The following is a 27,792-nucleotide window of genomic DNA, read 5'->3' on the forward strand; positions in this document are numbered from 1 at the left end:
AGCAGGGGTCACCAAACTTGTTCCTGGAGGGCCGGTGCCCTACAGATTTTAGCTCCAACTCTAATCAAACACGCCTGAACAAGCTAATCAAGGGGTTACTAGGTATACTTGAAACATCCAGGCAGGTGTTAAGGCAAGTTGGAGCTAAACTCTGCAGGGACACCGGCCCTCCAGGACCGAGATTGGTGACCCCTGATCTATAGAAAATGCTGCACTTTCCACCTCCTTTATTCAGCTACAATGACTTCTGGGACTTCTTGATGGAGTTTTGCGTTCAAGTCTGCATCAATGCATCCTCGATATCAAGAACATATCTGGGAACTTTCACGCATTCTCCATTCTTGAGTTTTGGAACTGAACTTTGGCAGTTGAAGATGACGTTACACGAAGACACGAGGATGCAAGCTCGCTGAAAAAAACATATTGAGAAACAGCCTGGGCGTTTGGTTGGTTGGTTGATTGATTGATTTGGTTGGTTGGTTGATTGGTCGGCCGATTGATTAATTGATTGATTTGATTGAATGTTTATTCTTACAAGCTTTTTTAACAGAAGTTTATTTATAAGTATGCCTACTGACAAACCGTTGAAGTATGAAAACTTTATCTTTTTCATCTGAAAGTAAAGGTTTTATGCAAGTCAAATTTATTTATTTAGTAGAAAACATTTTACATGAACACATATGCTAGTTTTTGTTGTTTTCTTGAAAATAAGTATGCACATTTCATAAACATGACTATTTATGAGTTAGAAAGTCAAACGAATTCAGTTAAATTGACTTATTAAACCTTTCACATTGGTTAATTACTTATTCTATTTTTGTTGTTGGCGTCACGGTGGTGCAGTGGGTAGCATGATCACCTCACAGCAAGAAGGTTGCTGGTTCGAGCCTCAGCTGGGTCAGTTGGCATTTCTGTGTGTTTGCATGTTCTCCCCATGTTTGCATGGGTTTCCTCCGGGTGCTCCGGTTTCCCCAACAGTCCAAAGACATGCTGTGTGAATTGGGTAAGCTAAATTGTCCGTAGTGTATGTGTGTCAATAAGAGCAGGGGCGTGGTGGACATTTTAAAAGTGGGGGGTGGGGGGCTTCTATATGAGATCATACGTTCATATAAGTAGTAGTCACCCGTTTCTAAATGGTCTGTCTCTAAAAGTGAGGGGGACGGATCCCCCCGTCCCCCCCGGTTGCTACGCCCCTGTGAGAGTGTATGGGTGGTTTCCCAGTGGTGGGTTGCAGCTGGAAGGGCATCCGCTGAGTAAAACATATGCTGGATAAGTTGCCGGTTCATTCCGCTGTGGGGACCGTTGATTAATAAAGGGACTAAGCTAAAAAGAAAATGAATGAATGAATGATTTTTTGTTGTTATTTGGGATGGGTAAATTCAAGAATTTCAAAGAATTGCTGTTTTTAATTAATAAAAAAGTTGTTTAAAGAGATTACTGTAACAAAATGTTTTGATTTATGGTATAAACAACGATTTTTCGAAAGTGCTAAAACATATTTTAACTGCGCTATCATGGTTACAACTTGTTCCCAAGAACCCAAAACATCTCGCTTGTTTAATTCCTCTACAATCCCATTCCAAACCCTTTGTGAAGCTGCTCATCTCCTCTGACGTAAAAGAAGTCTTAACAGGTCATCTGCATTCATATTTACTCAGCTGTAGACGGAACTTCGTAAAACCTGCGTCGTTCGCCAGTCATAACGTCACCTGTGTGCAGTCTACATACTGATCAGCTCACGACATAAAGGCACGGACTTCCCAAACCGGGACCATCTCAACTTTAGTTACTTCCTCTACCCGACGCGAGCAAAATATTAAAGAGGGAAGCTATTAGTCATTGCGCCTTTTTAAAGCAATCTGACTAAAACATTTATTTGTTTTATTGATTTGAAGCGTGGCAAGGAACCTGTCACCTCCCTGTTGCTTTGCTATAAAGCCGAGCGCGCGAGCCAGAACGGTCACGGAGACGCGCATCGTACGCGCGCATTGAAGAACTGTGTTATATGTGGAGGAAACTGTTCACGCACAGCTGACAGAAGAACACTGTTCAACATACTCGAACAAAACGACGTTTAGCTTGCGTTTTATACTTTGAAGTGCTTTGGGGAAGGAAAAAGGGAAAGTTACAGGGTGCAACATGAAATTTATTTTACCGACTGTAGTCATTTTTGTTGTTTTGTGTCAAGTTTTTGGAGAAGAACTGGGTCCGAAAGAAGACCTTGATTACTGGACAGGCAACAATCAGATACAGGTAAGGTTTTTTTAATCTCTAATGTTGTATAAAAACGTTTTGCAGATCAAATAAAACCTACTGGAACTATTTAACATGTTTAGGGGTGGATTTAAGATTAGTAACCTAATAAAAATATTATCGTCATGTCTATATATTTAATAATAACTATATAAAATCGTATTTTTTTTTCATTATGTTGATTAAATAATGTCATTATGTCATAATAAAATAAAGTTAGTGACATTTCACATGAAGCAAATTTAATATATGTTTTGTTTTAAAGAAATTTAATAAATGTATTACCAATTATTATTGAATTACTGTGAAATATCAATCAGCAACATTAAATATTTTATGACTGTTCTTATTTTACATTTACAATTTCACATTGTTATTATTGATTTATAGTCACAAATTCAGAACTAAAGAGTATCTGTAAATATTACAAATTCTAACATAACCCCAAGACTGTAACATACTTAATTAAAATGTAATGCAATACATGTTATATTGACAGTACTAATTTTAATTGAAAAATAATTATAATATGAGATGTATTAATTCGTTTTTATTGGGTTTTCAGATTCAAACACAAAGCATGCAGGTCGCTGTCCAGTGCTGAATCAGTCAATGCTCTTATTGCTTGTTTGAATGGAACACACGTTTCTCATTTGACATTGCGGGTTGGAAGACAGCCAAGCACTTATATCTTAGCCGCTTTTTGTGTCCATAAACTGCATCTTAGCAAATAGCCTCCATTGTAAATGATTTCTGCGTTCAAAATCTGTAATGAAAAACACTATCATTTGGTCAGCTCTCTATTGGGATGATCTGAAGGGTACAATTTGTATCAGAAACTGCTGCTATTTCATGCAGTGAGTGGCATCTGTATGCTGGAGGTCTAATGTTCCACTAATCAAATCATCTTTCGCAGGATGAGTGGATTCAGTCGGATCCTTTCAGGGAGATACTGAGACGCATGACGAGGAAACCCCGACCTCATCAGTTCATCGGTCTGATGGGGAAACGGTCCTCTGGTAAGACCAAACATGCAAACTGTAAAATATTCCGATATTAACTAGAATGCGTCACATTATAACAGTGCTTTGACCTGTAACTGACATCCCTTTCATTCTTCCACCCACACAGCAAATGCACAGATCACACGAAAAAGTAAGTGATCTATGCAAAAACACTGCACTGCATATATTATTTGCTAAATGCTCACATTTGCCTAAAAGCAAAGACACTTCAAGAAAGATTTACATATACAATCATGCAAGGACATATTCATGTTAGAAGAAAAGAGACTTTCAGCCTTGATCATTTAAACAAGCTCAATGATAAAATGGAAGTGTTTTAGAGATACATGATTCCTCTTAATGGAAGCTCACATCCTCAAGGTCAATTTCACAGAAGAAAAAACATAAATGTAAAGACATTAAATCCTTGAACGGCACTCTAGACTTAAACAATATCACAGAACTGAGCTGAGCAGATTACTTACAAATAGCAGGCTGTCACTGATTACAATTTACATGATGAAAATTATAGTCAGTAATGTAGTCTAGATTTTAGGTCATGTGTTTTAAAAATAATTGGATTACTTGTAGAATACTTGTGCTTACATTGTTGTGAATAGGACAACTGTTATAGAAAACTATGAAGTATATTCCAGTCTTTGTCCCTAACAATATAAAACAATTCCCAAACTCAAATAAATTAAGAATCTGTATATGGTTTATGAGTTAATTAGGCATTAATAATTAATTACATCAATAAAACATGGAAACTTCCAATTTTGTATTATTATTTTGTTTACCTTCATGTTAGTATACCAATATATTGCTGATCCTCAAAGCTAAACATCATCACACACCGTAAGCGTACATTTCTGGAATTTTCTTTTGGTCAAAATATGATGAATAAATCATGACTATTGCATAAATAGTCTGTAATGATGTAATCTATAAAAATTAACTGATATTTCATAAATTTTTAAAGAAATAATTGCATACCACTACATTTTTGGAATACAATTACAATATATACACATACATGAGTGTGCATATATGTGTGTGTGTATACGTGTTGTGACATATCAGGACACAAATCTGTATAATGACATGGGTATCACACAGGTATTACAAAAACGAGGTGAAATATGAGGACTTTGGTGACGTCCTCGCTTCTCAAAAAGCTTATAAATCCCACAAGATGAGTTTAATCAGACAGTAAAGCTGCACAGTCTCCTGTGATGGTTGGGTTTAGGAGTAGGGTGGGGTGAGGGCAATACAATATACGGTTTGGACCGTATATTATATATATATATATATATATATATATATATATATATATATATATATATATATATATATATATATATATATATATATTATATTATTTTTCCCCTAATTGTCTTCTAGGGCATAAAATCAATTCTTTTGTGGGGCTGATGGGCAAAAGAAGCCAAGAAGAGCCAGGTAAGAACTGCTAAACCTTTTTATTTAGTTATAATTTTTTGGGTAGTTTATTACAAACATCTATAAACACACAGTGCTCAGCATATACAAGTCTATAATATCTTTTAAATTCATATTTTTAATAGAAGCTATACAATATTATATCTGCATGTATATTAGATTAGTCAATACTGAAGCCAAATCTAGAGCTTATCTAACAAAATAACTCATGATAACGGTCCAAGAACTAGTACACTTACATTTATATTATAGAAAAATATTAAATACAAATTTTAAAAAAGAGGAACAATCAAGAGAAAGAAAAAACTGAAGAATTTAGTTATTTTTTGGCAATATTTAGCTTGAATTTAATTGTATTATCCTTCAATTTCTAAATATGTTTGGTGACTAAAATATTATTTTAATATTATCTGTTAAATAAATCTGTTTTGTTCAAATGCACCAAAATACATAGCCTATATTCACTGAGAAATGGATAAAAAATATGCATTTTCAGAATGGGGTGTACTCAATTATGTTGAGCACTGTGTCTCTATAAATTTTATTATGATCCATTTGTAACCCTGACCCTCTCTCCTCAGAGTCGTATGAATGGGGAACAGTACAGATCTACGACAAAAGGCGTTAAACGGATCATCTTCACACTCGCTCCCTAAAGGATCATTCCATTCTGTGATACCCTTTAATTTTATTTTTTATTCAGGTCAGAAATAAAGGATTTGTTTTGGCATTGTGGTGATATGGCTGAGCCGCACCTGTGCAAGTTTATTTACTCATTTACACAGACCAAATGTGTTTCTGTCACAACATCTCTCCCCGTGTGTGTGCGTGTGTGGAGCATTAAAATCAAAGCTGCGTCCTTTCTAAGGTACTCAGAGATCTGTGCTGACAATGTCAATCCATAGTGCCTCATAGTGTTTTCACCATGACTGATGATGTTCTGTAATACCGACGGTCCTGCGCATGTCCTGTCACTGCTATACGAGCAAAGGTTTTGCTATCTTGATATCTCTGTGTGATTGTAGCTTGATATTAAAGATATTTTCTTTATTGGTGGAACTTTTAATTCCTTTGTTGTATCGTTAAATGAGTGGCGTATCGCGCTCTCGTCGTGTTTTCTCAAAGTGACGCGCTCTCTCCACCTACAGGCCGCCAGGAATATTGCAGCCATCAAATTAACAGGTTTACTTTTAGCGTTCACCCAAAAGATGCAATTTACTCAATATTTACTCACGTTTAAGTGGATCCAAAACTCACACTTTTGTTAAAAGATGATATTTTGAAGAATGGTAGCAATTGATATATTTTAACAACTGGAAATAATATATATTATGGAAGTCAGTGGCATCACGTTTTCAACATTCTTTAAAATATCTTCATTTGCATTGCAATAAATGCTGGGTTCCACACAATTCCTTCATGTCATCACAAAACAAAATAAGTTAACCTAATGGTTTTTACAATTTTAAGTTGATGCAATATAAAACAATTAAGCTGACCTAAATGAAAACAACGACAACAAAACAACTCAAGTATCATTTTAGCTCATTCTAAATAACTAGCAGCATAAATATATTAAATAAAGTGTGTGTGTGTAACTAAAAAGAAACTTAAACGTGGAACAAATGAAGGGTGAGTGAATTTTTTGGCTGAACTATCCCTTTAACCAAGCAAAATTGCAAGAAAAAAAAAAAACTAAAATTACAGCAACAAAGCACATCACAACTGGTGTTTCGATTAAACTCTTTATCAATCTCATGACCAGAACTTTCAATACAATAACTCCAGCATTAAGAACACATTTAAGTTCAAACAAAAATGTATATTCGGCATGGGAAGTTTCTTTAAAGATTCAAGCTTCAGAAACATGACCTTCATCAACTCAAAATTGATCTTTCTACTAGATTACAGTAACGGTGCACCAAAGGAAATACAAATATTATATTAAGAGAAAACAAATAAGGATGAATTCATTTCTTAACCCTTTAGTTTCACAATTTTTCACAAACCCACTCATTAAAGGAACAGTGCCACTGAGGGAACCTGTGTAGGTGCATAGTTGACAATGCTATTCGTTGTGGACCACAAACCTACAACCTTTCAGTTAATGTATTAATTTCAATCCCAACACACTAATGAAACATACACTACTAGTCAAGTTTGTCTTTTTTGTGTGTGAAACATTTATATTAAGCACTGATTAAACTGTCCACACAGTCAAGATTGGCAGATTATTACAAAAATGTTCTTTTAAAAATTCTCATCAAGGATTCCTCGAGAAAAAACAAAAAAAAGAATGAAACAAAATGTATCAGTGTTTTCATAAGAATGTTAAAGCAGCAAAACTGTTTTCAACAATCACGATAATCAAGTGTTTCTGAGCAGCAATTCAGCGTTTTACAGTATTTCTGTAGGATCACTTGACCCGGAAGGCTGGAGCAATGATGCTGAAATTCAGCTTCATCATCACATGAAGAAATTATATTTCAGAATTTGTTAAAAGAGCTGTTTTAGCTCATCAATATTTATTGATTATTGATCAAATAAACGCAACCTCAGTAGCATAACAGTCTTCTTTCAAAAACACGACTAACCTTTAAAGTCTGTGTGAAATCCAAATGTACAATGTTTATTTTGCTAGCACACATTGCTATTCTTTAGGTGAACAATTAATCAGTGGAAGTTAATCCACTGAATTGTTTTTGCTTGTTTTGGTTATCTTTAATCAAAGTCAGACCATGTGCTTCTGAGTTTGGAGTGCCGGTACTTCTGTTGACGTAGTTACCATTAGTTTGCTATAACGTAAAAAGACAGCCCAACCTTCTACTCAATGTTCAATTCAGTTAAAAGTACAGCAATATCCTGAAATAAAAGGCTTAGCAACTTTCGGTTCACACTGATTTTAAGCTCTTGAACGGTAGTGTATTAGTTGGTACCTTTCTACTATCATTTTTGTTGACTTTTTTGTTGTTCATTTTACATCATTACAGCACTGTAGTAATAAAAAACCTATTTATGAAAAAATAAAATGTTCAATGTGCAACCTAATGGGAAGTTATGGGAATCCATTAACCAACATGTGCATCGCCTACTTCTGTTTCATTTAAAGCTGTTGAGATAAACTATATAAATATATTGGGCTCATATTATATATATTTTTAAGTTTACAGAAGATGCTTACATCTTTAAAAAAAATTAATTACATGAGCTAGGGCCACACAATGTTTCAGCATCAATATCACAGTGATATCGCTGACGCATGCATGCAGAAAACCATTCCCGTTCCTCATGTGCCGCTCCTGCATTTGAGTTTGAATAGTGAGTTAAGACTATGAAATTTAGGATTATTCATTCATTCATTTTCCTTCGGCTTAGTCCCTTTATTCATCAGAAGTTACCACGGCGGAATGAACCGCCAACTTATGCAGCATATATCGATGCTGCGTATTGTGCAGCCCGAACCTGAATATGATTTGACTACTCTGAAAACATTAAAGCGCTGTTTATTTTACTTTCATATTTGCTCTTTTGCATGTACAGTAGCTATGCTTGTAATTCATTAATTACATATATATGATTTGTTCCCCTAAAGAATGACTCTATTCAATCAAAATTTATCAATTGTTTCCAAATAGAGCTATTCAAGTCATCTGGTGAAATTTAATTATATTGCAATATATTAAAAAAAAATAATAATAATAAAAATAAATAAATAAATAAAAAAATATCACAATGCCAGATTTTTGTGCTGCCCTACAATACACTCACAGGCCACTTTATTAGGTGCACCTACTAGTACTGGGTTGGACCCCCTTTTGCCTTCAGAACTGCCTTAATCTTTTGTGGCACATATTCAACAAGGTACTGGAAATATTCCTCTGAGATTTTGGTCCATATTGACATGATAGCATCACGCAGTTGCTGCAGATTTGTCAGCTGCACGTCCATGACGTGAATCTCCTGTTCCACCACATCCTGAAGGTTCTCTACACCATCACCATCAGCCTGCACTGTTGATACAAGAAAGGATGGACAGTGCTTTCATGTTGTTGACGCCAAATTCTGACCCCACCATCTGAATGTCGCAACAGAAATCGAGACTCATCAGACCAGGCAATGTTTTCCAATCTTCTCTTGTCCAATTTTGGTGAGCCTGGGTGAAATGTAGCCTCAGTTTCTTGTTCTTAGCTGACAGGAGTGGCACCCGGTGTGGTCTTCTGCTGCTGTAGCCCATCTGCCTCAAGGTTGGACATGTTGTGCGTTCAGAGATGCTCTTCTGCATACCTCGGTTGTCACGAGTTGTTATTTGAGTTACTGTTGCCTTTCTATCAGCTCGGACGAGTCTGGCCATTCTCCTCTGACCTCTGGCATCAACAAAGCATTTGCGCACACAGAATATTTCCTCTTTTTCTGATCATTCTCTGTAAACCCTAGAGATGGTTGTGTGTGAAAATCCCACTAGATCAGCAGTTTCTGAAATACTCAGACCAGCCTATCTGGCACCAACAACCATGTTCAAAGTCACTTAAATCACCTTTCTTCCCCATTCTAATGCTCGGTTTGAACTGCAGCAGATCATCTTGACCATGTCTCCATGCCTAAATGCATTGAGTTGCTGCCATGTGATTGGCTAATTAGAAATTTGCGTTAAAGAGCAGTTGAACGGGTGTACCTAATAAAGGGGCCGGTGAGTATATGTTGCGTAAAGTAAGGCCTGAAGATTTGAAAGGTCCTACATTTTTATATAGTGAATATAGCAAAGACAAAAGAATAAAAATAATAAATCACACAAATCTCCAAAGAAGTGACCGATTACAAACCTGATTCTCTGAGGCTAAGACAAAACAAATCAGTGAAGAAAGATTTTAGTAAAACAAACAGAGAAAGTTGTGGCAATGTTATATATTTTGGTGAAGCTGCTGTAGAGAATGTATGCATGTTTACTGAGGTCTGAGTGTTGATGTGATTACTGCTCTTTATCAGGCTTGTAGATGGACAGTGTTCTAGCTGATGGGTCTGTGGCCTTGATCCAGCGGGGCATCCAGTAATGTGGCGTCCACTCGCCATGGCCGGGGTAATGCTTCTCAAAGATCTGTCTGATGAACAAGCCCTCTTTGGTTGTGGGAGGATTGATATGGTACAGTTTATTAGCATTCTTCAACTGAGAGTCATTCACCTAAGAAAGAAAGAGGAAAAAAAGGCTTTTATTTAGTGTCCAAAGCTTGTAAAAGGGGTTGAATATTTTACAAAAATGATGGTTCGTTTTTATTGTTTGGTGCAGAAGGGAAAAACTAAATGTAAAAAAAAATGTGTGCGTGTGTGTGTTTTATTAAGGATTGGTAAAATATGCAATAATACATTTAAATTCAACGACACACACATTCAGTTAAACTTTTTTAGTTAACTATTGAGTAATAATATTTAATTAGATGTACTTAAAAAGGGTTAGTCTCATGTAATTATGCATAAATAATTGAAGTAAGGTAAATAGATGGAACATTTGTAACAAGGACATCTTAAAATAAAGCGTTTCCCAATTTTCTTAAGGAAAAAAACTAAATTAATACTTGGACATTACGATTTTATATATACAATTTACAAAAGAACACAAACTATTTATTTATAGTCATAATTAAACTATTACAACTATACAATTTGTTTATTTTTAGATGTGCTTACATCAACACTAAAAATCTATTTATTAAATTGTGCTTCTACTTTAATTTGTTGGTAAAAAATACTTTACACAGGTTTTAATTAATAGTTTTATTGACTGTGAACACTGAATGACTTCTAAGGTAAATGTAAATGCTACAAGACATTAGGTGCAAGCTGCTTTTGTTTAGACATATTGAGAGATTACATGCAACTTAGTGGAATCAGCAGTAAAGTGGAATTATGATCAAATTTGAAGAGCATGATAGAATTTGATTGGTGAATATATATTGACTAATTGTCAATTATTATACAGAAGGTGTGCATTATAACATCTAGTGAAGTTTCATTCATGAAATCGACAGAAATCAATCTAGAAATCAATCTTGAGGTTTGAAACAATATTTTTTGATAATTTTCTATTTAAAGCTGGACTCTTCTGTAGTGAGACTCTTGTGTACTAACACTGAGGTAAAATCAAACTTTTGAGGTCGATATGGCTAGGATTTACACTCTCATTCAGTATGTACAAAAGTGGAGTGTTCATTTGAGAATCAATATTGATTTGTTAAAAACGAAAGTATAACTAAAAAATTCTAATTAGGTTGTGCATGCACATTTGTTAAAGCAACACTGTGTTGTTCCTTTAATACACATAAGTAGGCCCACATGGAATCTGCACACACAGAAATCCACCGATTTATTAGTCCACCATTAAGTCTATTTATTCGCTTATGAAAATATTTATAAATACATATTTAGTCGGTTTTTATATGAATTACAAACTAAAATGTTTACTGAAATAAATATTAACATAAACATAGAAATGGGCGTCTGGTTCGAGTCCCGGCTGGGCCAGTAGGCATTTCGGTGAGGAGTTTGCATGTTTTCCCCGTGTTTGTATGGGTTTCCTCCGGGTGCTCCGGTTTCGCCCATAGTGTGTGAATGTGAGAGTGTATTGGTGTTTCCCAGTAATGGGTTGCTGCAAGAAGGGCATCCACCATGTAAAAATATGCTGGAAGATTTGGTGGTTCATTCCGCTGTGGCAACCCCTGATAAAAAAGGGACGAAGGAAGTCGAAGGAAAATAAATTAATGAATGAATAAATAAATAAATATAAATATTAATATAAATATTAACATAAATATTAACTAAAAATGAACAAAAATAACATTTATTTATTTGCAATGCAGTTTGTAAATACAATATGTAAAAACTTTCTGTCTTTTAGTAGAAGTATTATATGAGAGACTTGGTTTGTTTACAAAACAAGTAGATCTAAATGGATTTGCATGATAAAACTTCAATAAAAATTAAAATATGATTTGTTTGTCTTATGTTTTAAGATTTTAGTTCCTATTCTTCCAAAATAATTCTGCATAAATTCACTTTTTTTTTCTTGTTTACAAAATTCAGCACAAAAATAGCAAAAAAAATGGTCAGCAGATTCTGTCTGGCCCTGCACATGAGTAAGAAACAGAAAGACCTATCTGTAATAGGTGTACCATTACACGAGTATGCAGAGTATGCAGTACCTCAGACTCAACATGCTCCTGCAGGCTGGTGTACCAAGATTTCTTCACAGATGTCAAACCGTCACTGAAGGCCTCTTTCCTTCTCCAGAGAATCTCATCAGGAATCAGGTTCATGCCATTAAAAGCATCCCTCAAGAGATGCTTCTCCACACCATCCTGTTCACATCAAAACAACTTGTTCAGTCTGCTTTCAGAAACCAGTACATTTGTAAACTTCCGGTGACCTGGTATTGTGAGTGTTTTTTCTATTTTATACGGTTTCTTTTACAGCATCGATGCTGTAATGGAATTTAAATACAATCAGTTAAACAGACTTTGGCATTCATTTAGTTGCACAAGCGTAAAAAAAGCCGTTTACTCGCACGCGCCTGTCAGAATCGGCAGGCTAGCGCAGAAGCTCCTGTGAATATACTGGGGTAAAATAAATGCTCATATTATAAAGACATGGCTGGAAAAATTTAATTTAATGCATTGCTTCTTGTACAATCTGAGACCCACATATATCACTCAGCCAGTGGAGATCGCTGATTTTTAAAGAAAACAGACCTTAATCGCGCCGATTTTGCAATGGCATACAGTTCACCAGAACGATTTACCCAGGTTGCTGGCAAATTAAAAGTCCTATTAGTATGCTTCGACATATACCCTATTATAGTTTTAACAAAATGAGGTTTAAAATTATAGAATAAAAGCTTTGACTGTGTGAAAAGATTACAATACAGTCGGAATAACCCTATAATTGAACTAATGAAAGCAAAAATGATCATAATATTCACAAAATATTATACAGTTAGGTAATATTATAAGAGTGAAGTTTTTCTTAATTCCATCATACGTGTAGTCATATATGTGATTATTTTATAAAACAGTTCAGCAACTTAAACTTACAACTTACTGTAAAAAAAAAAAAAAAAGTAGTTCACCCAAAAATTTACATTCTGCCATCATTTACTCACTCTTGACTTGTTTTTAAACCAGTTACAAACCAAAATAAAGGTATAAGGGGATTGGAACGACACAAGGGTGAATCAGGGTGTTTCTGCAGGTTTCACCAAGTTAAAGTAAAAATCTACATTGTATAAGCGCTATACAAATAAAGGTGAATTGAATTGAAAGGAGACGAGAATGGCCAGACTGGTTCGAGCTAATAGAAAGGCAACAGTAACTCAAATGACCACTTGTTACAAACGAGGTATGCAGAACAGCATCTCTGAACCTTGAGGCGGATGGGCTACAGTAGCAGAAGAGCACACCGGGTGCCACTCCTGTCAAGAACAGTAAACTGAGGCTATAATATACACAGGCACACCACAATTGGACAATAGAAGACTGGAAAAACTTTGCCTGGTCTGATGAGTCTCGATTTCTGCTGCAACAATCAGATGGTAGGTTAAGAATTGGGCGTCAACAACATGAAAGCATGGATCCATCCTGTCGTCTCTCAACGGTTCAGGCTGGTGGTGGTGGTGTAATGGTATGAGGATATTTTCTTGCACACTTTAGGTGCATTAGTAACAGTTGAGCATCGTGTCAATACCACAAACTACCCGAGCATTGTTGCTGACCATTTCATGACTACCCCATCCCTTCATGACTACAGTATACTCATCTTTTGATGGTTACTTTCAGCAGGATAACACGCTACGTCATAAAGTGTGAATCATCTTAGACTGGTTTCTTGAACATGTCAATGAGTACACTGTACTCAAATGGCCTCCACAGTCACCAGCTATCAATCCAATAGAGCACCTTTGGGACGTGGTGGAGCGGGAGATTCACATCATGGATGTGCAGCCAACAAATCTACAGCAACTGCGTGATGCTATCATGTCAATGTGGACCAAAATCTCTGAGGAATATTTCCCGTACCTTGTTGAATTTACACCACGAAGGATTAAGGACGTTCTGAAGGTAACTAGTACTAGTGGGGTGTACCTAATAAAGTGGTCAGTGAGTGCATTTCAACATAACTTTTCTTAAAGCTTGTCTTCAAAAAAATTATAATAAACTAAAGAAGTGCACAACAGTCTGTCCAGATCAGTGTCCTCACCATATAGTCTATAAACACATGGATAACTTTTAAACAAATATCATCATAAAGAAGATAATTAAACACATTAGTAAATAGAGTTAATAAATAGAGTTTTACTGAGATAGATTGTTGGTGACTGGATGGCTGTTGGCCTGATTGGGTAGCTTTACATGGACAAAGAAAATTAAGACGTTTAAAATTATTTAAGACAGTATTTAAGTTAATTTAATTTTGAAATTTAAGGACTTTAAGACCCCATAGACACCCTTATGAGTAATTAATAATTGTCATTTATGGGTTAAATATTCCAATGTTAGTTTCAGGAATAGGTTTAGGGACAGTACTTAGTTATCATTACTCATTTATGTAATGACTATTTGAAGTACATAGTATGAATATGTTAAACTGGACTGTAAAAATAACGTGCTACTGATAAATGAGTGAAATGAGAAAAGCTCACCTTAGGCACTCTCATCTCTTCAGGCAGAGAGAGGTAGTATGCTGTGAACCTGTGGTCCAGAAAAGGCACTCTCAACTCCAGTCTAATGAAGAAACATCAAATTTGTTTTAGAGTTACTGACCCTGTATTACAGTGTGTGAGCAGTAAAGATAAGAGAACGAACAGTCAGTGTTACCCATGAGCAGCAGTGGTTCTGTCGGCTCTCAGCACGTCAAACAGATAAAGCTCTTCCAGCAGACGCACACTGTCCTCTGCACCAGCTTTAGGTGATGGAGCCTGTTTCAAAAGAGTCAAATATTTAGCTGGAAACTCAACTCATAAAATACTGGAATGATACATAATCTGTTATATATTGAACAAGCAAAGTATTTGATGTTTTAAAACCAGTGTGTTTTGTTGCACTGAATGTAAAGTTGTGTGTATTTTATGACTTTCTTTTGTGATTAAATTTAAAAAGTGAACTTTGCAATAAGGCAAGTTAACATGCAATTCAAATGACAGTTTTTTTAATAATCTTGTGCTATGCAAAAGATATTGAATCAAATGTACAAATAGTACACATATGAAAGTACACATATTAATGCGTTTTCAAAATTAGATAACATGATAGATTAGGAAATGATTTAACAGAATAATAAATTAATATTTATTCCTCCTTACAGTATGGTATTCTTTAATAGAATTTGCATTTAGTTGTTTACATTTTGAAATTAGTACTTTTATTAATTATGTATATTCTGTAATGTAGTAATAAATTCAAAATTAAAGTAAATGCAAATATATATTTATATGTATTTGTTCTCGAAATTAAATTACTTTGTTATCCTAATACAATGTGTAATTGTTACTTTGATATATTGTATCACATAAATTAATAATTGCTTTTATTTATTTATTTTTTTCTATACTTAAAACATTTCTATTGACCACTATGATTTTTTGTGAACATTAAAGATATATTTTACAGTAAAGAGCTGTGATTCAAATATATAATCTATTTTTTAAACATGCATACAAGTTTTAGAATATTTATTATATGTACGCTTACAAAAAATGTTTGTCAATGCACTCAGCAGAAAAAATATATATATATTTCAAACACAACAAATGATGCAGGTGCTTAAAGATGTACATGGATGGTTCTACAATGCATGTTAAATAAAAGTACCTTCGAATTTAAATGCAATTAAATGGATCTTTCATCTGAAGATGTAAATTTAGTCATCATCCACTCCTCCATGTTTCAAACTATTACTACTTAGTTGTTAAACTCAAAAGATGATAATTTGAAGAATGTTGGAAACTGATAGCCATAGACTTCCATAGTATATTTCTCCTACTATGGATTTCAATTGATAAGTTTACAAAATTCTTCAAAATTTCTAATTTTTTTAATATAAAAACTCAAAAAGGTTTAGAAGCACTTAGGAATGTATAAATAATTTGTTTTTGGGTAAACAATCCCTTTAAGTGTATTAAACCATTACATCATGTTGTGACTTTTATCAAACGTAATAAAACTATCATAGTGTGCATAAGCTGATACTTTATCAACTAGCGAACAAAGGTCATTCAAGGACATTGCATCTATTAAAACAGTAAATTAATATATTACAATAGGCTATATACAGTACAGTACAGTACGATAGATTAGTACAATAAAATATTAACATTTATACAATAAAGTGTCCAAATACTTTTTAAAGTCATTGTCAATACACACAAGTTGACTTAGCGATGACATGTACCTTATGAAAGTAGATGTATCCTTGTGTCAGCTCATCTGAACCTTCACCTGAGAAAATCACCACACTGTCTGTCTTCTCCCGGATGTATTTCGATACCAGGTACATTCCTGCAGAAAAATGCCACACACAGAATCACTAAACGCTCCTGCTGCCATCTAGTGGCTCTCAGTATATAGGCAAACATAGCGCTGTTTTGGTTATACTTGAATATCAATTTGTGTAATCTCTAAAGTCTAAACTATAATATGGTGCCACAAATCCAGCATGTTTTCTGTATGACACATGATGCTTTGTGTGAATCATGGGAGTAACTTACATTAAGCTGCAAACAATCAGTGAAAGTGTTTTGAAAACGGTGTACAGTGAGATGAAATTATTCTCCTCAGAGTTCAATCATTGATTATTAAAAGTCAACTTTAATTTAACAAATGACTTTCTGCAGACCATGAAAAACTTGAGATAAGGTCTTTCCACAGCAACTTTATAGAGGTGTTGAATATTACTGTACTGTATGGAAAACAGAGAGAAAATAAAATGGAGGAACAAACAAAGTGATCTCAAAAAAGCTTTGACCATAGACTTGCTTGTGATACGAATGTCATTCAAATATCAAGAGTAACGTTATTTTCATGATGGATAAATGTAAAGTAAACACCAAATGTACTTCCCACACAGATTCCATCATGATTATGGATTATTTGTAGCACAACCTTACTATTAAACAACAACAACAAAAGATGTGTTTCAGTTCTTTTTGATAGAAGTTTCCCAAACTAAAGGTGCAGCCCATACTTTGAAACTCAGTAGTCACATGCAGGGAAAAAAGGTGAAAAGAGGATATTTGCCATATTTTCTAAATAATAAAAATATAAATGCACACAATAAAGACTGTTTTAAACAGTGAGAAAAAGCTGTATTACACAGATAAAGAAAAACATGAGATGAGAGAAACTTTTGGAAACTTAGCTAATGCTAAGCCTTTTCTGCTAACTAAGTTTCTATATGGCCTGATGCTGATGATGCATTTTACAAGTTTCAGACCACCATTGTCTCTAATCCAGAGGATTCACAGGGTTGCATGAGGTCTATGGCAACAGTAACAATAAGTCTTAGAAACTCTTTGCAAATGTTAAATACAAACAGTGGACAAAAGTACCTTTATTAAAAGTACAGACACTCTATTACAAATTATTAATCAAGTAAAACTGAAAAGATTTTATTTGTACATTTCCTTTGTAACCAAAACTCAATTTTTGATTATTAATGTGCGATGTTAAGCACTTTATTTAAAGAGGATTTTTCATCATTTAGATTTTTTGAACCCTCAGATTTCAGTTTTTCAAATGGTTTTATCTGTCAACCCAACATTGTCCAATCCTGACAAACCATACATCAATGAAAAGCTTAGTTATTATGCATTCAGAAGATGATGTATGAATCTGAACTTATGCTTATGCTCTATAGGTATAGACTGCCAACCACACCAGTGCATACTCACGTAGAGAAGCTCAGTATTATTGTGACTGTTACTATTGTTTAATTCACTTATATCTCATGTCTTTGGACTGTGGGAGGAAAACAGAGTACCCGGAGAAAACCCACGTGAACACTGGGAGAACATGTAAACTCCACACAGAAATGCCAACTGGCCCAGCTAGGACTTGAACCAGCGACCTTTTTGCTGTAAGGCAGCAGTGCTAGCCACTGAGCTGCCGTGTCACCTGATCCTAAATTAAATTGAAAAAAAAGGAGGAAGGAGTGGGGTTGATGGGCGGTCTTTCAAAACGAAGATGGGGAGTAAAGTTAGGCAGGATATTTATGCTGAGTTTGGAATGATCCGATTAGCCATCTAATGATTACTGATGGGGAACAAGCTGCAGACCATCATATCACATGCTCCTCTCGAAATTAGTTTGTGAAACTTCACTTAAATGACAGCGAGAGGATGGCTTCCATAAAATAGAATCAACTTTGTGGATTCATGGCAACAGTACGCTTGTATGATGTCATCTCAGAACCACCAGAATAAAAAAAAAACAGAACCAGATAAACCAGAACCAAACAAACTCAGAACCATTCCAGAATAAAAAGATAAAATATTGGAGATTGATAGCATAGGCCCAATATATAATAATCACTCAATATGTTCTCATCTAAAATGCTATGCGCAAAATTCTATATGAGTGTATCTTTGAAGGTAACCGGCTCGCTACTGCTTTGTTCACAGCTGTTGCTGGAAAAAAAAAATGCTCCTGCAGCTACAAAAATCACCTCTTGCTGGCATAGAATGAATGAATGAATTAATTAATTAATTAATGAATACATACATTCATACATACATACATGCATACATACATACATACATACATACATACATACATACATACATACGGAAACTGCTGTCTGTGGGAGACACATTTGTAATCCATGCGGCTTTTTGATGACAGAATGCGCATCTTAGACTTGGTACCATCTACACAAAAATCACACAATCTGACACAGTGAATAAAGTATAATAATGAATTTGATTTAGAGCACTCACCGACAGAGGCACGCACAGTGGTGATGTCATAACTCTCCAGGTGAACGATGACATCCTCCAGTGCACTGATGCCCTCCTCTGGTGTGAAGTTTATCACATGGTGCTCACTGCCAATGTAGTCTGCCACCTAAATCACAAAATCAGACCAATCTACATTTATCTACTATCAAACTGTAAAAGGTACTTCCAATGAAGTTTCTGGATCTAAAAAAAATATGCTTTTTTTGAAAGAGAAAATACTGATTGTCATCTTTAGGAGGCCACACTAATTATATAAACTAAATTTATATTGCCATTCATACTTATGTGGGGTCTATAGTTCATACATTCCAAATTTTAGTAAAAACTGTTTTGCTAAATAAAGTTTTTAAAATGCAGATTTGCACTATTAACTTTCTAAAAAAAAGCATTTGAATTTAATAGATATATTACGGATTAAACTATATAACATTGCATTTTATGGTTAGCTGGGCTTCAGTGTGACTGTAAAAAGGTACAAAAATTGATGACAAAGAAACAAGTTCTACCATTTTAAAATATTTTGCAGCATAAAAAATTCATATGAAAACATTTAATTAGATTTTTCAAATACAATATAAAAATAAAATAAAACACAATATATGAAGAGTTCAGATGCAAAAGCCGCTAAATGCCACTTCCACCAAAAATGAGCTAATGATATTGAGTGAATGCTTTAATTCAATTCACTTTAGGAACTTAATACACCATCAACAAATAGATTTGCTTCCAATTATCCAAATCCCGGCATCAGCGCATTCAGAAATAACAGTTTGTTGGCCAAAGCCACTAAACGCCACTTGCCTTTGACAGCAAAATCCGCTATATCCCGAGAACCAATCAGAAGGCACGAATCGAATCATATGTTTTCAATGTAGCAGCGCGCTGATACGCTGGCTTTTATTAAGAGACATATTCTGCTTTCGATTTTAAAAGACGTAGTTTGATGAACTGGATGAGCCTGTCCGATTGTCAGTGAATGGCAAATGAAAACGTGCCTTAACACAAAACTCTGTGCATTATAAGAAAAAGAAAACACACTGTACAGTCGCAGATGTAGCAAGCATTCATAATGTTTTTTGCGCAGTGACGCTACTTTGAATGAGTCTGATTTTCTATACATTAAATGACAACAGCGTTTCACGAAAGACAAAATTAAGATGCTGTTCTTTTATCCCGCGTGGATGCTATGAAGAAAAGCAAGGGACCAAGACCTTAAGTATAAATAAATGAATGACAGCTTCTAAAAGTGTCAGAGAGACATCCATCTCAGACATCATTTAAAAAAAAATTATTTAATGTATAAATCTAGACATTGTTTGTATTACTTCATAATACTTAAACGTCTGATAAGCTTTTTATATTAATAGACAATGCACAGATATTAATGTTTTATAATATTTTACACAACATTATTTGAATCTACCAAGCTTAGTTTACAATGTTTACAATGTTCTACTTGCATTAAATTTAAATCCAAAATATCAGAAATGACAACAGACTGTTAACATTTAATTAATGTTATTGATTAATGCACTAACTTGACACATTTTATTCATTCATTTTCCTTCTGCTTTTTCCCTGGTTTATCTCAGCAGAATGAACAGCCACTTACTTGACAGATTCATATATTGTAAATTTTAGGTGGTTTGTGTAATGTGTTTTATGTAAAATAATTTCTAATTGCATCTTAAATGATTTTCAACTAAATACATTGTCTTGTCCAAATAGGTGGATTTAGAGGGTTTTGCATAAAAAGCAGAAGTGGATTTAGCTGGTTTTGAGGCAAAAGAAAATCTACATTGGTAAAAAACAAAGAATTGTCTAAAGTGACATTTTTGGAAAAAAAGGTATTTTATTTACTAGCTAATAACGTTATCATTACATATAAAATGAAACTTCTGAACCGAATCAGGAGCCTGATAGAAAATGCTCATTTACAAGAAAAGAGGTCTGATGGATTTAGAGGGTTTTGCATCTAAACTCTTCATATATATTTTAAGGTTTACATTTTACAATTGTAGATCCCCCACGGAAGCCCTGTACTTTGCCTGGCACATCAGTAGAGTGACGGTGTGCTGAACTCATCATATATAAATTATAGGTGAAACAAAATGAAAGTTGGAACAGTTTTAAAGGAACTGTTTGTTTGTAATTATCCTCTATTTAGAGCCATGCACAAACTGCCTTACCTTGCGTGCAGCTGCGACATCTGGACTGTCCTCAGCACCAATGGAAAAGGTCTGAATGGAATATGGGAGATTCTCTTCTTTGGCTAGTTTCACAAGCAAAGCAGCAACCAGACTTGAGTCGAGACCACCTGAAAATTAAAAAATTTAAAAAAGAATCCACAAAGCCATTAAAATAAAAAAAATAACTGAACAAACCATCGCACCTGAGAGAAGGCAACCGATTCTTCTGTGAGCCATCAAGCGTTTCCTTATTGCATCTTCAAACAGGATCCTAATGTTACTCTTGACAGTCTCCAATTCAAAGTCTGATGGGGGAAAATGAGATCAGAATTGGTGGTGTAAGCAGATCAAGGGGTTAAACAACAAGCTACATTCAAAGCTTTGTAAATTGGAAAAGCATTAATCAACAATAGATAGTTATTATTAAGTGTGTAATAAGTTAAGTAATCAAGTGTAAAAATCCAATAAATACTGGATTATGTTATTGAGATAACATTGTGTTTTGGACCTTGGATTTTTGGGTCTTTAGAAAATTACATTTCGATAAATGGAAACTAATATTTAAAGCGACAAACAAAAATCACTGATATTCCACGACTTGGACCAAAACACATTCTTTTAACGTCGGGAATAGTCTACTTAAAAATCTATGATATTCCAAAAAAATTCACTAATGGGAACCCTGCAAATAAACACTAAGAACGACTATAATCTGAATGTGATCAACCTGCGCCCAGTCCCTCGAGTTTGCTAAAGTCAGCGTGTTTGGGTTTGTCTGTGCAGCAGTGAAAGCGATCCATCTGAACAGACTCCACTTTCCCACTGAGCTTCAAGTCAAACACCTCAAAGTGTCCCGGTGGAAAAGCTGTGATCTTTGCAGTGGGCATGGAGTGTTTGATCTGTGTTAGACCTGTTAAGATTGAAAGTTAAAATCAGATTCACACAATCACATAACAGCACAAAGTGAGTAAAAACATGGCAATGACTCTACCTTTGCCTTCGGAACAGACAGCTAGAAAGCCATCGTCGGTCAGCATTCTGAATAGCGGTCTCACGCCATATGTGTCTCTTCCCAGGTGAACCTTTCTGTTAGCTGTGTCCAATAAGATGAAGGCGAACACACCATCCAGCAGGGAGCTCATCTTCTCGATTCCAAAGCGATCGTACAGGTGCAGAAGGATCTCACCATCCACTTTGGTTTGATAGTCAAACTCAAAGTGATTCTTCAGCTGTATAGAAGATGAACAGATGGCACAGTACACAATTACTGTAAATAAAAGCTATCAGACTGGTATAAGAAACGTTTTTTAAAGTTATGGTCATTTTAAAGAGTTATATTAAACTTAGTGGTTGACTGATTTTAGACCATCAGCATTGGTGAGATTTCTGTCTGGCAGATTTGTTGACAGTTTAATTTGGCAACACTGCTAATTCGATTATCATCACAGAGTCTCTGTTTAGCAGTTTTGTCCAATTATTCTGATGTAGTTTAATTTCATATTTATTTTTATATTTATATTTTTAATATTGAATTATTAACCAATTACGTTTTTTAGTGGTGTAACGGATGACAAATCTCACAATTTGGATCACATTATGATTTTTTTTGTCACAAATGAGACCATTTTTTGGATCAGCCAAATAGCTGAGGAGAAAAATGTCATTTGCTTTCCATTCATTACAAAAACAGAACTTAGAACCTGTAATTTTATGAATAAAATGAAGAAATAATCAGCTGAATAAAAATAAATTGTAAAATATTCGGTACTGTAAAAAATTCACTGTTACTACTAATATTGCTGATAATCCTAGATGTATAAATCTAACATAATTTGTACAACTTATATTTATTTTTATAGTCTCATATTCAATAAATGACTCCATTAACCACTCATAAAACCATGTTTCATGGCTGATGTGTCAAGAATTATTCAGTGGCATATTTTTGTTAGCTTGTTGTTGGTTAAATAATGTAATTGCTGCACACAACTTTCATTTTTGAGCGTGGTTAAATGCATATAACGGTGATTTACATCTTTACCATAAACATCAGTGGTTATATCTAAATTATAAACTGTTATTCCCCTACTTCTGTGTTATTTCACTGTTTGTAACTTCATAATGAACTCAAAAGACTAAAGACTGAATCTCTTTCTTCTTTCAAAAAAAGATTTGAATGCAGCGATTCAAAGGACTAATAAACCTATGCAAATCACCATCATTTATAATTTATGTTGTGTGGGTGTTGAGATCCCGATCTCTAAAATGATTAATCGTGCAGCTTACACTAAATGCATTGATTCAGGCAAACCAAGTAGTGACAGAAAACACCTTTAATGAAACCCACCACATCCTGAAAGCCTAAATGCTTTCATGCATGTGATTTGAATGACGTGAGAGGCGATCTGTGATCGTAACAAATTTATGATTAATCTACGAGTAAAAAAAATGTATTAATTCGAGGGCCGTGTGTGTTCCGAACAATGGGTTGTGATCTGTACAAATCACTGATAAACCATGATCTGTTACACTCCTAGTTTTTTTCCCAATTTTAATATTGCATGTTGAAAATTTAGGCTATTGTTGTGTTCAAATGCAAAATACATTTAATAATGCAAATAAACATCACAAAAAAATAGTTTTAAAAATATAATTCTTTGTACTTTATTCAATAAAGAAATAGGTTACACAAACCTTTTTTCAAATATTTTAATCCTCCAAATAAGAAAGTAAGACTTCAGTGATTCAATGGATTCATTCAAACTGCTGATTCTTTCAAATGGTTCTCTTTATAAATGTGCCATTAAATCATTGGTTAACACAATTTGTTTAAAACACAGATTCATTCTAAGTGATGATCGACATTTTTACGTCTAAATTCTAACAAAATGTTATTTTCTTATTTATTATATATTATCATTTAAAAGGTTGTATAAAATCAACACCAATGTGCAATATCGGTATCTTTCAGCTACTAGATACAGGCTACTAGAGATGTCAAAACCCCTGTTACCAACCTTAATGTGGTTGTAGATCTCGCCATTGTAACATAACCACAGATAAGGGAACTTCTTGACTCGCAGAGGCTGCATGCCGTAAAGTTGGTCCACAATCGCGAGACGATGAAACCCAAAGCAGCAGTTGGTGAAACCGTTGACATTCTCAAAGCGGAAAGCATCCGGTCCACGATGAAAGATCTTCATGGCATTAGTGCACTGAACCGAAAGGCACTCATCACTACCAAACAAGGCCCATATGCCACACATTCTGATGCTGCGGATTAATAATAACATCAACAATATTAATAACAACAATATAATTTTTTAATCATATTTTAAAATAGGCACAAAACTGACAAATTAACAAGCCAAAGCAAAAAGAAAAACTACAATCCTACGAAAAATGAGAATGACAAGTGAATTAAAACAGCTTAAATTAAATATATGGTGCATTTAAATTTGTTAGTTATGTTTATAGAACAAAATATGGTGCTTATTGCAAATTATATATACTACAAAATGTAGGCCTAAGAGAATTAAATCTATAAGGTTTAATGGTATGGTTCAATAAAAGTAAAGGATCAAATTATGAACAAAGTAATTCAACCAATCAAGTGAGAAAGAATAACCTTTTAAGCTTGCCCAGTTGCTCTCAAAGTACTTAATTACTTGTTTATATGCATACTAGGCAATAAACTTGAAACATTTTCATATATACATCTGCGTGAGATATTGATTTTGAATATTACAAAAACTCCCTATTGACCTTATTCTTCTGTTTTTTTTCTGTTGTTTTTGGACTTTCAATGCAACTTTCGTGTCTATGGGGAAAATGACTAGGAACAAATTGAAAACAACAACTATTGAAAACTACAAACAATTGTGTAAATATTAGAAATTGAAATAAATAAAAATAACATGAAATAAGAAAATATTAACATCAAGCAGTGTAATGAACTGTTTTGTTACAGGTAAAAATCCATCAAAGTGAATGAGTAGGCATGGGCCGGTGTAAGATTCTGACGGTATGATAACCTTGGATAAAATTGTCACGGTTTCCCGATATAGTGATAACTGCTCGAAAAAATATTCTTTTAAATGTCTTGGTAGAAAACTTAAACTTTTTTCCCTTTAAACACAATATATGTTATTTTAAGCAAACATTTATAATATTTTATAACAGTAAACATGTCAGGCTAAATAAGTCAAATTAATCATTGACTTCTGCTGTCTTCATTAGTTTCAAAAACACAGATTTCTATACAATTTAAAACAGCGTCTTTGGGTATCTTTTTTGCTGGAGATAATGTTGTACTGTAGCTAAAAAACAAACAACAACAGAAAAAATATACCGTAGGAACTGTATATCAGAAAATTTTGGTGGTTTTAAAACCTTGACTTTTCCAAACCGCGGTATACCTTGAAAACAGTTATTGTACCATGCCTAGTCTCAAGCCAGTAATGTTTGAATGGCTGAGCCTGCTTTTTTGTAAAAGAATAAAGTGAAAGGATAAAGTACTTTTAAAACCAGTGTCGCTGAAAAAGCAGGCAGGCAGTAATGTTCTATATTTGTTTAGTTTTTCTTTTTTCAGGTTTTCTGCTGATGGACCATCTTGCTTACTTGAAATTTGCTATCAATCAACGCATATACTGTTGACTCCCGAATTTGTAGCTTAGAAGTTATTGCTAAATATCAACACCTCTAACAAGAAAATGAATGAGATTACTATTGCTGCACTTTGTTTGGATTGAACCAAAAATCTTACTGTTCATTGTACATTCAATTAAAAGTGTGTCTGTCTAATCTAGACGGATGATTGGCCAGTAAAAAAATATGGGCAATAGATTTTAAAAAAAAAATGGCAAAAAATATTGGAAATATTAAAAAAAGCCAGCAATACAAGCCAAGGAATTTTAGTGTAAAGGATATTATTCATTTTAACTCATTTAACATTTTATCTATTGCCATTTCTAAATAATTTGAATTTTACTTTTCAATAAATTGTATTATTTTGTTTGAGAAGCAGCATTCAAAAGAAACCCTGCAGACGAACAACAACAACAATATTAATAAAAATAATAATAAACATTGTACATAAACAATTAAAGGTGAAATGTCTTCTTTGACATGTTTTTAAAAAGTAATACACTAACGATTAGCAGATTTAAGTGAATTAGTTACATCAGCATGTATCCGTGAGATTATAATAGCCGAATTTATCATATAAATAATAGGTGCATTTATCCTGTAATTAATACTTCCTGACTTGTAAAACCGGTCCACGCATAGCTAGCTTGAACAACTTAACAGTTAATCTGCACAGACAAACCTTACATCTATATAATGACAGGTAAGCAATTTATTAGTTATATAACATAATGCATGTTCAATTTTAAAGTTAATACTGCAGCTGTGAAACAAACACATGGCAGAAAGAGCTGCTTTGATTATTAACATTTAGTTAGTTGGAGGCTGTACTCCAGCCTGCATATAAACGCATTAAACAGCGTGTAATGAAGAAAAATCACACATAAATAACACTACCTTTAAAAGGTGATCTGGTCAGCACGGGTCGAGAATGAGAGGATTCGTTTCCCGTTGTTTCGCACTGAAGTTCGGATGATGAAACACATGTGCGGCGTTTCTGCGTCCTCTACTGCTTCAGAGCGGTACTAGACGCTGATTGGTCGTAGTCCGTCATGTGACTGTTCAGCGTACTGGAACTGGAAGTACGAATTCATTTATCTCAGTTAAATACACAAAATAAATAAATAAATAAAAAAACAAAACAAAAAAACAAACAAACAAAAAATGTATATATATATATATATATATATATATATATATATATATATATATATATATATATATATATATATATATATATATATATATATACTATGTTGATACTAATTGTGCCTTTTGTAAGCAACACCCAGAGTCTCTAATTCACTTATTTTGAGAATGCATGTATTCTAATTATTTGCTTTGAGAAGATTTTTCTCTTTTTGTAAATGAGAACGTTGAGAAAAACTTTTCTTTACTATCGGAAAATGTTTTGTTTGATTTTGTTAATTGCAAAACAGAAACTTTACATAAAAATAAAATATATTTGCTTCATATCTTCTTACCAAAATATTATATACATTAATATAAATTTACAAACCAAAAACCTTTTTTTTAATTTTACTTACTGAAATGCAGTATTACTTTGAAATTATTTCTAACTCTTTTTACAAAAAATACTTTTAAAGTAACCGAAATGTGTAAGTTAAATAATCTTTTTCTTTAATGTGTGATGTATATACACCTTCTGTTTGTTTTTTTTTCAAATTTTTTTTTTCTTTATAATGTTTTGTGATTGTATGTGCTCACTTTTTGCATAATAATAATAAGAATAATGAAGTTATTTTGGTGTGTGTGTGTGTGTATATATATATATATATATATATATATATATATATATATATATATATATATATATATATATATATATATATATATATATAGTCAGCCACCAATTGTGCAAGTTTTCCCACTTAAAAAGACGAGAGAGGGTTAATGAAGACTGCTATTGTTACTTTTAACTCGCATACTGTACATCTTTTTATAGTTCCCAATGTATCCATTAAACACATAAAAAAAGCTTTAGACTTGTTCTGTCGAACAATAACAACCATAGATGTACATGTGTAACAAAACGTTGTCTCTTTATGCTCTAGGCTACATCTGTAAATTTATTACAAATAGACAATCATTAGTCACAATTCTCATCATTAACAATTATCAGAACACAACCGTCCATGGACATTTAAGTATAAAAGTAAATGTTCCATGACAAACAATATTTGTTGTGGTGTTTGTTTGGCTGAAGAGTGCGGCACTTTATGCT

At 33.8% G+C, this 27,792-nt stretch overlaps 2 protein-coding genes across 2 annotated transcripts; one reads left to right on the top strand and one right to left on the bottom strand.

The window, feature by feature from the left end:
* Positions 1 to 1,754: 1,754 nt before the first annotated feature.
* tac1 (tachykinin precursor 1) lies at positions 1,755 to 5,768 on the top strand. Its single transcript, XM_056479981.1, has 5 exons — positions 1,755 to 2,253; positions 3,170 to 3,272; positions 3,385 to 3,408; positions 4,662 to 4,718; positions 5,300 to 5,768. The coding sequence occupies exons 1-5, from the start codon at positions 2,140 to 2,142 to the stop codon at positions 5,344 to 5,346; spliced, it is 345 nt and encodes a 114-aa protein (XP_056335956.1). The 5' UTR covers positions 1,755 to 2,139; the 3' UTR covers positions 5,347 to 5,768.
* A 2,675-nt stretch (positions 5,769 to 8,443) lies between these two features.
* Positions 8,444 to 26,667, bottom strand: asns (asparagine synthetase). Its single transcript, XM_056480376.1, has 12 exons — positions 26,445 to 26,667; positions 23,918 to 24,173; positions 21,892 to 22,129; positions 21,628 to 21,810; positions 21,104 to 21,205; positions 20,901 to 21,028; positions 18,691 to 18,817; positions 16,149 to 16,255; positions 14,576 to 14,676; positions 14,401 to 14,482; positions 11,909 to 12,064; positions 8,444 to 9,894 (listed from the first exon to the last, which is right to left on the bottom strand). Exons 2-12 carry the CDS (start codon positions 24,164 to 24,166, stop codon positions 9,685 to 9,687), a joined length of 1,683 nt encoding a protein of 560 aa, XP_056336351.1. The 5' UTR covers positions 24,167 to 24,173; positions 26,445 to 26,667; the 3' UTR covers positions 8,444 to 9,684.
* Between the last annotated feature and the right edge of the window lie 1,125 nt (positions 26,668 to 27,792).

The sequence above is a fragment of the Danio aesculapii genome, chromosome 19 (genome assembly GCF_903798145.1).
Source record: "Danio aesculapii chromosome 19, fDanAes4.1, whole genome shotgun sequence".
In the NCBI taxonomy this organism is placed as follows: domain Eukaryota; kingdom Metazoa; phylum Chordata; class Actinopteri; order Cypriniformes; family Danionidae; genus Danio; species Danio aesculapii.